This window comes from Antechinus flavipes, chromosome 1 (assembly GCF_016432865.1).
Source record: "Antechinus flavipes isolate AdamAnt ecotype Samford, QLD, Australia chromosome 1, AdamAnt_v2, whole genome shotgun sequence".
Taxonomy (NCBI): domain Eukaryota; kingdom Metazoa; phylum Chordata; class Mammalia; order Dasyuromorphia; family Dasyuridae; genus Antechinus; species Antechinus flavipes.
This window is the reverse complement of record NC_067398.1, coordinates 309,012,142-309,027,225: the sequence shown is the minus strand read 5'-3', so window position 1 is coordinate 309,027,225 and position 15,084 is coordinate 309,012,142. Positions and strand designations below refer to the sequence as shown.

Below are 15,084 nucleotides of genomic sequence, written 5' to 3'. Positions count from 1 at the left end.
CAGTCCTTGGCTGGAGTTTAATTGGGAAGAAAGACAGGGTGGAATCAGAGAAAAGAAAAGGCCTAATGGTAAACTAATTAGTTTCTGGGTAAAGCCAGAAGTGTTAATGTCCGAGGATAGGCCTTCCGCACTAAAGGGGGCTGGTCTTCTATTTCAAATCCTTAACACCAAAATATAATGTTAAAATGCAAACTCTCCTACTCCAGGCCAGGAAGCAGGTGGGACTGGGTGAAAACAAACTCACTCTTGCCTCTCAAGAAAGAAAAGTTAGGATGAATCATCCAAAGCCTACTCTTTTGCCTTGTTTAACAGATCATTCCAGAAGAAATAAGTAAAAACTTACAAGAAATGGAAAATCAACATGAACAGATCAAAAATCTTCAGTTTGACATGGTGAGACCCTATTTCTAGCATAATTTTCTCTAGTTTCTTTCTAGAATCCTGAGGATGTGGGCCGTAGGGGCTTTGGGGTAGAAGGTTCAAGTTCAGGAATGATAGTGTTTGCTATGAAGCCCCAAGTATATTACAGAGAAGATCCTACCATGACAGCTGCCCTTTACAGCACCTTTCCTCCCTAATCCTATACAGGAAGACGTCAAGAATAAGCTTCTCTCCTTTCCTGAAAGAAGTGATATCATGCAGTGGACTACCTTACATGATGCCATGTATTCTCAAGTGAGTGACTTGGACTTGGGACAGGGATATATGTTAGGAAGGAGGGCACAGGAGCACAGTGCCTTGGGAGGAGGACTAACTGGAATCAGACTGTATGAAATAATGTAGAGATTAGGCAAGGCCTGGGGTGGAAAGAAGACAAAAGTCCAGAACTAAATGGGAGGGATATGGGGGACTACAGCATCAATGTTGGGAGGGATCCACTGGAGACCATTAGCAAAAGGGAATAAAGGGTGACAACTGGGACCAGGAAAAGGATAGGAAAAGGGCAGTTACAGGTCTGTCCCCATCCTTTTTCTGTCCTGAAGCCCCAGATTGGATTCTACCTAGCTAGTTTCCCTTACTACAGATTTATTCCTTTCATTTCCTTTCTTTCTGGATCCACTTTGCTCTGTCCTGTGGTAACACTATTCTAGGCTGACACCAATGAGACTTCTGAGAAGGCTGGGGCTGGGACCCCTGAAGTCGCCTCTGAAGTTATCCCTAAAGAGGCTACTTCTAAAATTGCCCCTGAAGTTATCTCTAAAGTTGACCCTAAAGTTACTTCTATACTTGCCCATGGAGTTACCTCTGAAGTTACATCTGAAGAAGCTCCTAAAACTTCAGAGACTAGTGCCCTACCTGTGAAGACTGCCAAACTAAGACCAGATACTAAATCACAAACATTAAGTGCCCCACTGAATGCTCTTGGTAAGGCCCTTAATGCTGTGGGCATCACTGTTAGTAGAGAAACTCTAAATTCCTTGAGCATTGCCATTGATCCAAACATCCTCTCTGCCTTGGGCATCAGCACTGATCCAAATACCCTTGCTGCTATGGGCATCAAACCTGTCCCAGGTGCTGGCTTTAGTACTGACCAATCATCCATTGGTGCATTATTCGCCAGCCCCCCTGGTTCATCACTGACTGGCCCTGCTGGTCCATCATTCCCCAGACCCACTGGCCCATCACTTGCCAGATCCATTGGCCCATCATTCCCTGGATCCACTGGCCTGTCATTCCCTAGACCCACTGGTCAATCCTTACAACCATTCCCTGGACCCACTGACCCATCATCTACTGGATCCACTGGCCCATCATTCCCTGGATCCACTGGCCCATCATCTACTAGATCCACTGGCCCATCATTCACTGGACTCATTGGCTCATCATTCCCTGGACCCATTGGCCCATCATTCACTGGAGCCACTGACTCATCATTCCCTGAATTCACTGACGCATTATCCACTGGCCCTACTGGCCCATCATTCCCTGGATTCACCGTGCCATCATCCACTGGACCCCATGGCCCACCACTCCCTGGCCCCACTGGCCCATCATTCCCTGGACCCACTGGACCATCATTTCCTGGACCCCATGGCCCACCATTCCCTGGACCCCATGGCCCACCACTTCATGGCCCCTCTGGCCCATTATTCCCTGGCCCCACTGGCCAATCCTTCCCTGGACCCCCTGGCCCATCATTCCCTGCACTCACTGGCCAATCATTCCCCAGTACCACTGGTCCATCATCTACTGGACCCATTGGCCCATTATTCTCTGGACCCACTGGCTCATTCTCTGAAACCACTGGCCCTACCGAACCTGCTGGCCCATCATTCCCTGGACCCACTAGCCAATCATTCCCTGGACCTACTGGCCAATCCTTCCCTAGACCTATTGGCCCATCATTCCCTGGCCCCACTGGCCAATCCTTCCCTGGACCTCCTGGCCCATCATTCCCTGGACTCACTGGCCAATCATTCCCCAGTACCACTGGTCCATCATCTACTGGATCCATTGGCCCATTATTCTCTGGACCCACTGGCTCATTCTCTAAAACCACTGGCCCTACCAAAGCTGCTGGCTCATCATTCCCTGGACCCATTGGTCCAACATTCCCTAGACCTACTGGCCAATCATTCACTGGACCCACTGGCCCATTATTCTCTGGATCTACTGGTCCATCATCCACTGAACCTACTGGCCCATCATTTCCTGGCCCTACCGGCTCATCATTCCCTGGATCTACTAGCCCATCATCTATCGAACCTGCTGGCTCATCATTCCCTGGACCCATTGGCCCACCATTCCCTGGACCTGCTGGACCATCATTCCCAGGACCTGCTGGCCCATCATTCCCTGGACCTACCGGCCCATCATCCACTGAACCTATTGGCCCATCATTCACCAGACCCACTGGCCCAGTATTCCCTGGACCCACTGGACCATCATCTACCGGACCCACTGGTCCATCATTCCCTGGACCCACTGGCCCATCATTCCCTGGCCCCACTGGCCCATCATTCTCTGGATCTACTGGTCCATCATCCACTGAACCTACTGGCCCATCATTTCCTGGCCCTACCGGCTCATCATTCCTTGGATCTACTAGCCCATCATCTATCGAACCTGCTGGCTCATCATTCCCTGGACCCATTGGCCCACCATTCCCTGGACCTGCTGGACCATCATTCCCAGGACCTGCTGGCCCATCATTCCCTGGACCTACTGGCCCATCATCCACTGAACCTATTGGCCCATCATTCACCAGACCCATTGGCCCAGTATTCCCTGGACCTACTGGACCATCATCCACTGGACCCACTGATCCATCATTCCCTGGACCCACTGGCCCATCATTCCCTGAACCCACTGGCCTATCATTCCTTGGCCCCACTGGCCGATTATCCACTGGCCCCACTGGTCCATCATACACTAGACCCACTGGTCCATCATTCCCTGGACTCACTGGACCATCATCCACTGGCCTCACTGGCCCATCATTTCCTGGATCCACTGGCCAACCATTCCTTGGAACCACTGGTCCGTCATTCCCTGGATCCAGTGGTCCATCATTCCCTGGACTCACTGGACCATCATCCACTGGACCCACTGGCCAGTCATTCCCTGGACTCACTGGACCATCATTCACCAGATCCACTGCCCCATCACTTCATGTTCCCACTGGCCCATCATTCACTCAACCCACTGGCCCATTTTCCACCAGCCCTAGTGGCCCATTATTCCCTGCACCCACTGGTCCATCATCTATTGGATCCACTGGTCCATCATTCCCTGGACCCACTGGCCGGTCATTCCCTGGACTCGCTGAACCATCATTCACCAGACCTACTGCCCCATCACTTCGTGTTCCCACTGGCCCATCATTCACTCAACCCACTGGCCCATTTTCCACTAGGGCTGGCCCATTATTCCCTGCACCCACTGGTTCACCATCCATTGGTCCCATTTGTCCATCACTCACTAGCCCATCATTACTCCCTAGTCCCTCATTCACTGCAAAACCATTGGCTGTTCCCCCAGGCTTCACTTGGAATCCTTCATCTTTCCTTGCTGCTTTGGGTATCATCCCTGATGAAGCCACCCTTAATGAATTGGGCATTGATCCTAATGCAGACAGCCTCACTTCTTTGGGTTTAGTGGTTGATCCATCCACCCTTGTTGCATTAGCAATCCTCACTGGCAAAGGCTTTCCCTCTCGCCTTTATCCCTCAGCTTTATTTTCAACTTTGCCAGAGGCCTCAGATCTCACCACTGGCAAGGCTCCCACTCAGGGGCCCGAAAGAATGTTATCTTCAACCAAATTTTTTAAGCAGCTACCACCAGATCAACCTTTGAGTGTACAGGGAAAAAGACAAACTGCAAAGAAGTCTGTGGGATGCTTGATCAATTTACCAATGGAATGCGATAGCCTAAAGGAGCAATTGGCCAAGTTGGACGATAAGGTACAGCAGCTTGCTAACCAAATAGGTGAGTGTCAGCTCTAAGCTGGATTTGAAAGATTCTTCCTTCCAGATTTCCTTTTCTCTCTGTCTTCCTCTGCCCTGCTTTCAAGAGTTATTCCTAATATGTGCTTTTAGCAAATCTTCAGTTTCAAAGTTCTCTTGGACTCGTACCCCGGCTAGAGACTGAGATGAACTTACTGCAGGACAAGATACATACGCTCCAGGAATTAGGACAAAAGGTGAGTAACCAATAGAGAGAATACTGTCTGATAATATGGTGTGGGGATGGAGATGGGAATAGGGATGGGGATGAGGATGGGGATGGGGAAGAAGGAGAAGGAGAAAGAGGAGAAGAAGAGAAGAGGAAAAGGAGAATAGAGGAGAAGAAAGAGAAGAAGAAGAAGAGGAGGAGGAGGAGGAGGAAGAAGAAGAAGAATTTGAAGACAACCTCCAGACCTCTTAAAACCCTATCACTACTTTTTCCAATCTATACCACTCTGGACATATGGCACTGCACTGAGCTATACCCACCTTGTGTTATTTTTTCTTTCTCTCAGAGTACAACTTGTGAGAAGCATTTGCTAAGGGTGGAGGAACAATGTAGTCTGCTGGAAAAGATCATTGAAGCTCTGCAAGATAAAGTGGAAGATATTAAGGTAAAATGGGATCCTAGGGGGAGATGAGTGGGAAGACAGAGCAAATCCCCATTTGCTCAGAACCTCTGGTTCTGAGGAGTTCAGAGGTGACTTAAGAGAAGGACATTAAAATAAGAACTCTCAACATTTGATTCTGCCCTAAGCTCTGCCACATTCCTTTTGGGGAAATATCCCTACCTTATTTAGCTCCTCAGTTTCTCAGTTTGTCCAAAAAGGAAAACTAATATCTCAGATCCAATATAAGAAGGATATCTGGCACTATTTTGTGAAAGCTGCTATATATAAAGGTGAAATACATTTTAATCATTTCAAACAGGCAGCCTTCAAATTAGGCAGTTCTCTACATGGCACAGTGGATGGAGTACTAGGCCTGGAGTCAGGAAGATTGATCATTGGGAATTCAAATCTGACTACAGCTAGTTACTAGCCATGTGACTCTAGGCAAGTCACTTAACTCTATTTGCCTCAATTAGTGGAGAAGGAAATGACAAACTGCTCTAGTATCTTTATCAAGAAAATCCTAACGGAATCATGAAGAGTAGAATATGACTGAAATAATTGGACAACAACTAAATGAAACTGGCTTTAAGCAAAACACAAAGGACCTTCTATTTAGCTGGGCTTATTTAAGATTTAACTTTACTCATTGGTTCCCATGACTTGTCTAGGCAGAGTTTTGACTCATCCCCAAAGGTCCAAAAGTCAGGATGTGAGCAAGTACTATTGGGGATAGGAGAGGGGGCCAGACTATCTGGGAAGGAATTCCTTGATTTTAAAGCATAAATAAACAGTCTTCATAGAAGTAATCTACCTAGAAAAGCTTGGTACAATGGAAAGAACATTGGCTTTAGAGTCAGCAGATCTATCTGTGGCACTTACTATATTGATAATTGTGGGTAATTGCTTTAACCCCTCTGCATTTCAATTTTCTCATTTTTTAATAAAGGAATTAAACTAGATAATCTCTAAGGTTCCTTCCAATTCTAAAGTCATGATTCTGTGATTTTTTTTCCCTAGTAAGTCTTGATACAATGGACTTACTTTAGGAAGTATTCAGAAAATATAGAAATCTTTCTAAAGCCTTGGATCATCCAAGGAACGTGCATCTGGGCAAAGTTTAGGAGGAGCAGTTACTCTTTAACCTCAACACAACATTTTCATATGAAACCAGGTAATGGCAATCTTGGGGGCAGAAAAAAAGCCAATAATCAAAAGCCAATAATCAAAAGCCAAAGAAGCTATATCTATAACAGGACATAAGTAGGATGGATTGTCATTAGTTACCTGGAGTCAGTCACTGCATTGACCAAAGCTCTTAAGAGTTTCAAAGTTTTGTCTTTAGAATATTACTCTTATTACATAAATTATTCTCCTAGTTCTGTTCACTTCACTCCTTATCTAATCATAAAAGTCTTCCCGGGTTTCTTTGAAACTGCTGCACCTTACATAATTTCTTATACACAAGAGTATTTTGTTACATTCATCTACCATAATTTGTTCACTTGTTCATCAATTTCTAAACTGATGGGCATTCCCTAGTTTTCTAGTTCTTTGATATCATAGAAAGTTTATGGTGAAAATAATAGTCTCCAGAACACCAATATGCCTTTCTTAATTCATTTATTCATTCAACATATATTTACAAAGCAACTACCACATGGAAAACATTTCTAGCCACCAAGGAAGATAAAAAATTAAGGCATAATTCTAGCCCTAATAGAGCTTACATTCTAAAAGGGAGCATCTGGCATATTCCAATATTATTATGATAACAAATAATATGTGAGAAAAGCATGAGTCCCAAGCAAAATATTGTGTAAGGTGTTGAGATAAGCATTGTTATTTATTTGGAGGATCAGGAATGACTTTCTGAAGGTTTTGATATATAAACCAAACCTTAGAGGACCAACAGGATTTTAAGAAAGAGAGTGTTTGGGAAAGATATTCTATAACCTTTGCTAATCCTCAGAGGCAGGAAAAAAGGAAAGAGTAGAATCTAGTTTACCAAACTGTGTTTTCTGACATTACCAAAATACTCAGTGTCATCAATAGATTTGGGTTTCGGCAACTACAAAACTAACTGGGAAAAGTTGCTAGCATGCTAAGAATGCTTCACTATGACTACCTTAGACCAAATGGTACCTTAAAATAGACTAACCAAGAGGAGAGGGTGGGCCTCCATGTTAAATATTGCCTTAGAAAAAGGGAAGGAAAAAAAATCCTCAGCTACCATGATTTAATTATCATCTTTATTCCAATGACTCCCAATTCTAAACAACCAGCTCTATTCTTTCTCCTAACCTCTATTCCATGACATTTTTTAATTAATTTTTTTAATCACTGAAAATTCACTTTTTCTCTCTCCTTCTTCATCCTCCTCCCCAAGTGAGAATGTCAAACAAATAACCCTCTGTTACAAATATGTGTAATCAAGTAAAACAAATTCCCAGATTGGCCATCTCCAAAAAATATGTCAACTTGCATTCTAAGTTGAGAAGATTAAATTGACACTATACCATTTTTATTGATCCTATTTATAGTTAATTGATTCTGTCCTGTAACTGCCTAAAGTCACAATTATTTGCCTCTGAATTTAGTTCAGAAATTCAGCTGTCCTGTAATGAGTTAAATTTAGCAATTCAGTTCTCCTTTTAATCACCGTTCTATTCTTGCCTCAAAGAAATCTGCTGTTCTTAGGGGATGCAGGTGGACATGGGGTGGGGTCTGGTGTACTATCTTTACTTCACAAAACTATTCTTCAAGAATGTCAGATTTTTTATCCAGAGAAATCTGACCTACTGTCTCTAACCTTGCAAATGGACTGAAACAATGAATATTTCTTAGTTATAGGAAGAAAGGAGAGAGTTATTGCTAGTTCTTCACCCCCAATTTCCATGATGGAGAATAATAATATTGTTTCCTACACCTCAGCCATGTAACCCATCATGTTGTCTGCAACCCCATGATGCTGTCAAGCCTACAACCAATTGTATTCTTTCCCCACTTATAAAGTCCTCTTTTTCTTAAGTCTTTGACCTAAAGCAAAGATGTTCTTGATCTGTTTTAACAGGTAGTGCCCTGGAGGGAAAATATAATACATATACTTATCCAAGGTGTAGATGATGTAAGCATAACATTGAGCCAAGTACTCCAGGAAAATTTGAGGAGGGAAAAAACTGGTGAAGGAAGTCAAGGTGGTTGGCTAGGAAAACTTTCACAAAAGAATTGTATTTAAGTTAAGCCTTAAAGAAAAAGATATTTTAAAAGTATGTGGTGATGGGAGGAATGTGAAAATGAGATAGAAATGCATTCCAGACATGGGATGTTGCTTGGGAAAATCTTGAGAGATTAACCAAGAGGACAGGGTGGACCACCATGTTAAATATTGCCTTAGAAAAGGGAAAGGAAAAAAGTGCCAAGATTCTGTCCTGTCCTCCTTTGCTTTTCTTTCTGCTTGCTTTCTTCATGAACTCATCAGCTTCCAGTCATCTAGATTCACAATCTTATGTCCTCCTTGACTCTACACTGTTCCTCAACATAAATGTCCAAGTGAGGGTTGTAGTTTATTTGTTTTTTTCAAGGATAAAGGAAGCCTGGGCATGCTTGTGAGTAGTATAGAAGGAACCAGTAATTAGAAGATTGAAGATTAGAGAAAGAGGAAAAATAATTAATGGGGCAATCTCCCAAAAGAAGCAAGAGGTAATATAATCAAAGACATAAGAAGATGGGTTATATTTGCAGGAAGAAGGCGAGCCTCCTCATCCTCTGAAGTTAGGGTGAAATGTAGAGGAAGAAAGATTAATAAATTTATGATGAATTGTCTCATTTTTTATTATAGCTTTTTATTGACAGAACATATGCATGGGTAATTCTTCAAAATGAATTTTGGAGTAGCAAAGCCAACAAAAAGCCAGGATGAGACATTTCCCAGTCTAAGACAACTCAACAGAATAGGTCTCTGACACCAGAGTAGGGTAACCAGAACATACACAGCATTACCAGTGGTGGACCTTGGAGGGAACTGCAGCAAAGGCAGCAACAGCAGCTTTGGGAGCTCTCAACGCAGAGAGTAATGGAGTCAGACAATTGATTAGACGGGGATTCTTTGCTGGGACTGGATAGAGTCGGCACTAAATGGCAACTCCATTGCCCATATGCAGTTCTGGGGGTCAGTTTTCAGGGTAGAGAGGAACACTTGTGGTTGGTCAAAAGGAGCAGGAACCCTGGTTATAATTCCTTTTTTTTTTTTTTTTAAATTTTTTATTTAATAATTACATTATATTGACACTCGTTTCTGTTCCGATTTTTTCCCCCTCCCTCCCTCCACCCCCTCCCCTAGATGGCAAGCAGTCCTTTATATGTTGGATATGTTGCAGTATATCCTAGATACAATATATGTTTGCAGAACCGAACAGTTCTCTTGTTGCGTAGGGAGAATTGGATTCAGAAGGTATAAATAATCCGGGAAGAAAAACAAAAATGCAGATAGTTTACATTCGTTTCCCAGTGTTCTTTCTTTGGGTGTAGCTGCTTTTGTCCGTCATTTATCAATTGAAACTCAGGTCTCTTTGTCAAAGAAATCCACTTCCATCAAAATATGTCCTCATACAATATCGTTGTCAAAGTGTATAATGATCTCCTGGTTCTGCTCATTTCACTTAGCATCAGTTCATGTAAGTCTCGCCAGTCCTCTCTGTATTCATCCTGCTGGTCATTTCTTACAGAACAATAATATTCCATAACATTCATATACCACAATTTACCCAGCCATTCTCCAATTGATGGGCATCCATTCATTTTCCAGTTTCTAGCCACTACAAACAGGGCTGCTACAAACATTTTGGCACATACAGGTCCCTTTCCCTTCTTTAGTATTTCTTTGGGATATAAGCCCAATAGAAACACTGCTGGATCAAAGGGTATGCACAATTTGATAATTTTTTGGGCATAATTCCAGATTGCTCTCCAGAATGGTTGGATTCATTCACAACTCCACCAACAATGCATTAGTGTCCCAGTTTTCCCGCATCCCCTCCAACATTCATCATTATTTTTTCCTGTCATCTTAGCCAATCTGACAGGTGTGTAGTGGTATCTCAGAGTTGTCTTAATTTGCATTTCTCTGATCAATAATGATTTGGAACACTCTTTCATATGAGTGGTAATAGTTTCAATCTCATCCTCTGAAAATTGTCTGTTCATATCCTTTGACCATTTATCAATTGGAGAATGGCTTGATTTCTTATAAATTTGAGTCAGTTCTCTATATATTTTGGAAATGAGGCCTTTATCAGAACCTTTAACTGTGAAAATGTTTTCCCAGTTTGTTGCTTCCCTTCTAATCTTGTTTGCATTAGTTTTATTTGTACAAAGCTTTTTAATTTGATGTAATCGAAATTTTCTATTCTGTGATCAGTAATGGTCTCTAGTTCATCTTTGGTCACAAATTTCTTTCTCCTCCACAAGTCTGAGAGATAAACTATTCTATGTTCCTCTAATTTATTTATAGTCTCGTTCTTTATGCCTAGGTCATAGACCCATTTTGATCTTATCTTGGTATATGGTGTTAAGTGTGGGTCCATGCCTAATTTCTGCCATACTAATTTCCAATTATCCCAGCAGTTTTTATCAAATAATGAATTCTTTTCCCAGAAGTTAGGGGCTTTGGGTTTGTCAAACACTAGATTGCTATAATTGACTATTCTGTCTTGTGAGCCTAGCCTTTTCCACTGATCCACTAATCTATTTCTTAGCCAATACCAAATGGTTTTGGTGACTGCTGCTTTATAATATAATTTTAGATCAGGTACAGCTAGGCCATCTTCATTTGATTTTTTTTTCATTAATTCCCTTGAGATTCTCGACTTTTTATTGTTCCATATGAATTTTGTTGTTATTTTTTCTAGATCAATAAAATATTTTCTTGGAAGTCTGATTGGTATAGCACTAAATAAATAGATTAGTTTAGGGAGTATTGTCATCTTTATTATGTTCGCTCGGCCGATCCAAGAGCACTTAATATTTTTCCAATTATTTAAGTCTGACTTTATTTGTGTGGAGACTTTTTTATAATTTTGCTCATATAATTCCTGACTTTCCTTTGGTAGATAGATTCCCAAATATTTTATGGTATCAACAGTTATTCTGAATGGAATTTCTCTTTGTATCTCTTGCTGTTGGGTTTTGTTGGTGATGTATAAAAATGCTGAGGATTTATGGGGATTTATTTTGTAGCCAGCTACTTTGCTAAAATGATGAATTATTTCCAATAGCTTTTTGGTAGAATCTCTGGGGTTCTCTAGGTATACCATCATATCATCTGCAAAGAGTGATAGTTTGGTTTCCTCATTGCCTACTCTAATTCCTTTTATATCTTTCTCGACTCTTATTGCCGAGGCTAGTGTTTCTAATACGATATTAAATAATAATGGTGATAGTGGGCAACCTTGCTTCACTCCAGATCTTACTGGGAAAGGTTCCAGTTTTTCCCCATTGCATATGATGCTTACTGATGGTTTTAAATATATGCTCCTGACTATTTTAAGGAAAAGTCCATTTATTCCTATGCTCTCAAGTGTTTTTATTAGGAATGGATGTTGGATTTTATCAAATGCTTTTTCTGCATCTATTGAGATGATCATGTGGTTTTTGTTTGTTTGGTTATTGATATAGTCAATTATGCTAATAGTTTTCCTAATATTGAACCAGCCCTGCATTCCTGGTATAAATCCTACTTGGTCATAGTGTATTATCCTGGTGACAATTTTCTGTAATCTTTTTGCTAATATTTTATTTAAGATTTTAGCATCAATATTCATTAGGGAGATTGGTCTATAATTTTCTTTCTCTGTTTTCAGCCTACCTGGTTTAGGTATCAGTACCATATCTGTGTCATAAAAGGAGTTTGGTAGGACTCCTTCAATCCCTATTTTTTCAAATAGTTTATATAACATTGGAGTTAATTGTTCTTTAAATGTTTGGTAGAATTCACATGTAAATCCATCTGGTCCTGGGGATTTTTTCTTAGGGAGTTGATTGATAGTTTGTTCTATTTCTTTTTCTGAGATGGGACTGTTTAGGATATTTACTTCTTCCTCTGTTAGTTTGGGCAAGCTGTATTTTTGGAGGTATTTTTCTATTTCATTTGAGTTGTCGAATTTATTGGCATAAAGTTGGGCAAAGTAACTCCTAATTATTGCTCTAATTTCCTCTTCGTTAGTGGTGAGTTCTCCCTTTTCATTTTTAAGACTAACAATTTGATTTTCCTCTTTCCTTTTTTTAATCAGATTTACTAAGGGTTTGTCTATTTTGTTGGTTTTTTCATAGAACCAACTCTTAGTTTTATTAATCAATTCAATAGTTTTTTTACTTTCAATTTTATTGATCTCACCTTTTACTTTTAGAATTTCAAGTTTAGTGTTTGACTGGGGGTTTTTAATTTGTTCCTTTTCTAGCATTTTTAATTGCAAACCCAATTCATTGACCTTCTCTTTCTCTATTTTATACAAATAGGCCTCTAGAGATATGAAATTTCCCCTTATTACCGCTTTGGCTGCATCCCATACATTTTGGTATGATGTCTCATTATTATCATTTTCTTGGGTGAAGTTATTAATTATGTCTATGATTTGCTGTTTCACCCAATCATTCTTTAGTATGAGATTATTTAGTTTCCAATTATTTTTTGGTCTACTTCCCCCTGCTTTTTTGTTGAATGTAATTTTCATTGCATCGTGGTCTGAAAAGGATGCATTTATTATTTCTGCCTTACTGCATTTGAGTTTGAGGTTTTTATGTCCTAATATATGGTCAATTTTTGTATAGGTTCCATGAACTGCTGAAAAGAAAGTGTATTCCTTTCTGTCTCCATTACATTTTCTCCAGAGATCTATCATATCTAACTTTTCTAGTATTCTATTTACCTCTTTGACTTCTTTCTTATTTATTTTGTGGTTTGATTTATCTAATTCTGAGAGTGCAAGGTTAAGATCTCCCACTATTATAGTTTTACTGTCTATTTCTTCTTGCAGCTCTCTTAGTTTCTCTTTTAAGAATTTAGATGCTACCCCACTTGGTGCATATATGTTTAATATAGATAGTGCTTCATTATCCATGCTACCCTTTAGCAAGATATAGTGTCCTTCCTTATCTCTTTTAATTAGGTCAATTTTTGCTTTAGCTTGATCTGAGATCAGGATGGCTACCCCTGCTTTTTTGACTTCACCTGAAGCATAGTAGATTTTGCTCCAACCTTTTACCTTTAACCTGCATGTATCTCCCCGCTTCAGGTGTGTTTCCTGTAAACAACATATTGTAGGATTCTGGCTTTTAATCCATTCTGCTAACCGCTTCCTCTTTATGGGGGAGTTTACCCCGTTCACGTTTATGGTTAGAATGACCAATTCTGTATTACTTGCCATCTTGTTACCCCGGTTTATGCTTTCCTCCCTTCTTTCCCCTTTCCCCCCTTCCAGTATTAAGCTTGTGAGCACCCTTGCTTCTCACAGCCCTCCCTTTTTAGTGTCCCTCCCCCCGCCTTAGAGTTCCTCCCCCTATCTTACCCCTTTCCCTCCCAGTTCCCGTATTCCCTTCCGCTTAGCTTATTCCTTCCCTTTCCACTTTTCCCTTCTCACTTTTCAATGAGATGGGAGAAGTTTCACCATAGATTGAATATGTCTTAAGATTTTTCACTTAAAGCCAATTCTGAAGGCAGTAAGATACCCACTATATTCATCCCCCTCCATTCTTTCTCTCAGATATAATAGGTTTCCTATGCCTCTTCATGAGATGTACTACCCCCACTTTACCCTTTTTCTGGTACAATGTCCTTTCCACATCAATTTCTAGAACAAGGTATACATGTATTCTTTATACATCTATATAGTCAAAATATAGTTCCCAAGATTAATCTTTACCTTTTTAGATTTCTCTTGAGTTCTATATTTGTAGATCAAACTTTTTGTTAAGTTCTGGTTTTTTCATCAGAAATAGATGAAATTCGCTTACTTCGTTGAATGTCCATCTTCTTCCCTGGAAAAAGATGCTCATTCTCGCTGGGTAAGTTATTTTTGGTTGCATACCAAGTTCCTTAGCCTTTCGGAATATCATATTCCAGGCCCTTCGATCTTTTAATGTGGATGCTGCCAGATCCTGGTGATCCTTATTGTGGCTCCTTGATACTTGAATTGGGTTTTTCTAGCCGCTTGCAATATTTTTTCTTTCATCTGAGGGTTCTGGCATTTGGCCACTATATTCCTTGGTGTTTTGATTTTAGGATCCCTTTCAGTGGGTGATCGATGAATCCTTTCAATGTTTATTTTTTCCTCTGTTCCTATGACTTCTGGGCAGTTCTCTTTGATAATTTCCTGGAAGACAGTGTCCAGGCTCTTTTTTTCATCATGTTTTTCTGGGAGTCCAATGATTCTCAGATTGTCTCTCCTGGATCTGTTTTCCAGGTCTGTTGTCTTTCCCAGAAGGTATTTCACATTTTTCTCCATTGTTTGATTTTTTTGGATTTGCTTGACTGATTCTTCTTGTCTCCTCGAGTCATTCAATTCCACTTGTTCAATTCTGATTTTCAGTGAAGTATTCTCTTCACTCACTTTTTTAAAATCTTTCTCTAATTGTCCAATTGAGTTCTTTTGTTCTGTGGAATTTTTTTCCATTTCGCCAATTTTGTTTTTTAGAGAGCTGTTTTCTGTTTCCAGTTCACTAATCCTATTTTTCAAGGATTTTACTTCTTTATCCACTCTCTCTTTAACTGACTTCTCCAGGCTCTTTTGCCAAGCCTCCCTCTCCTTTTCCCAAGCTTCCTTCTCCTTTTGCCAAGCCTCACTCTGCTTTCCCCATTTTTCTTCTAGCTCCCTTGTGAGAGCCTTTTTAATCACTTCTATGAGGTTCATCTGTGCTGAGGAACAGACAATCTCCTCCTTTGGGGATTCACCTGAGGACTGCCTGTTTTTAGTCTCCTCAGGATTTAGAGTCTGCTCTCTATCTGTGTAGAAGCTGTCAAGGGTTAAAGTCCT

At 40.8% G+C, this 15,084-nt stretch overlaps 1 protein-coding gene across 1 annotated transcript in view; it reads left to right on the top strand.

Moving 5' to 3' along the window:
• LOC127545448 (collagen alpha-5(IV) chain-like) overlaps positions 1-15,084 on the top strand; it is a 48,174-nt gene that overhangs the window by 18,227 nt on the left and 14,863 nt on the right. Inside the window, exons 3-7 of the mRNA XM_051972754.1 lie at positions 313-393; positions 589-675; positions 1,092-4,428; positions 4,539-4,642; positions 4,961-5,059. Coding sequence (XP_051828714.1) covers positions 313-393; positions 589-675; positions 1,092-4,428; positions 4,539-4,642; positions 4,961-5,059 — 3,708 coding nt within the window. The remainder of the gene's footprint in view (positions 1-312; positions 394-588; positions 676-1,091; positions 4,429-4,538; positions 4,643-4,960; positions 5,060-15,084) is intronic.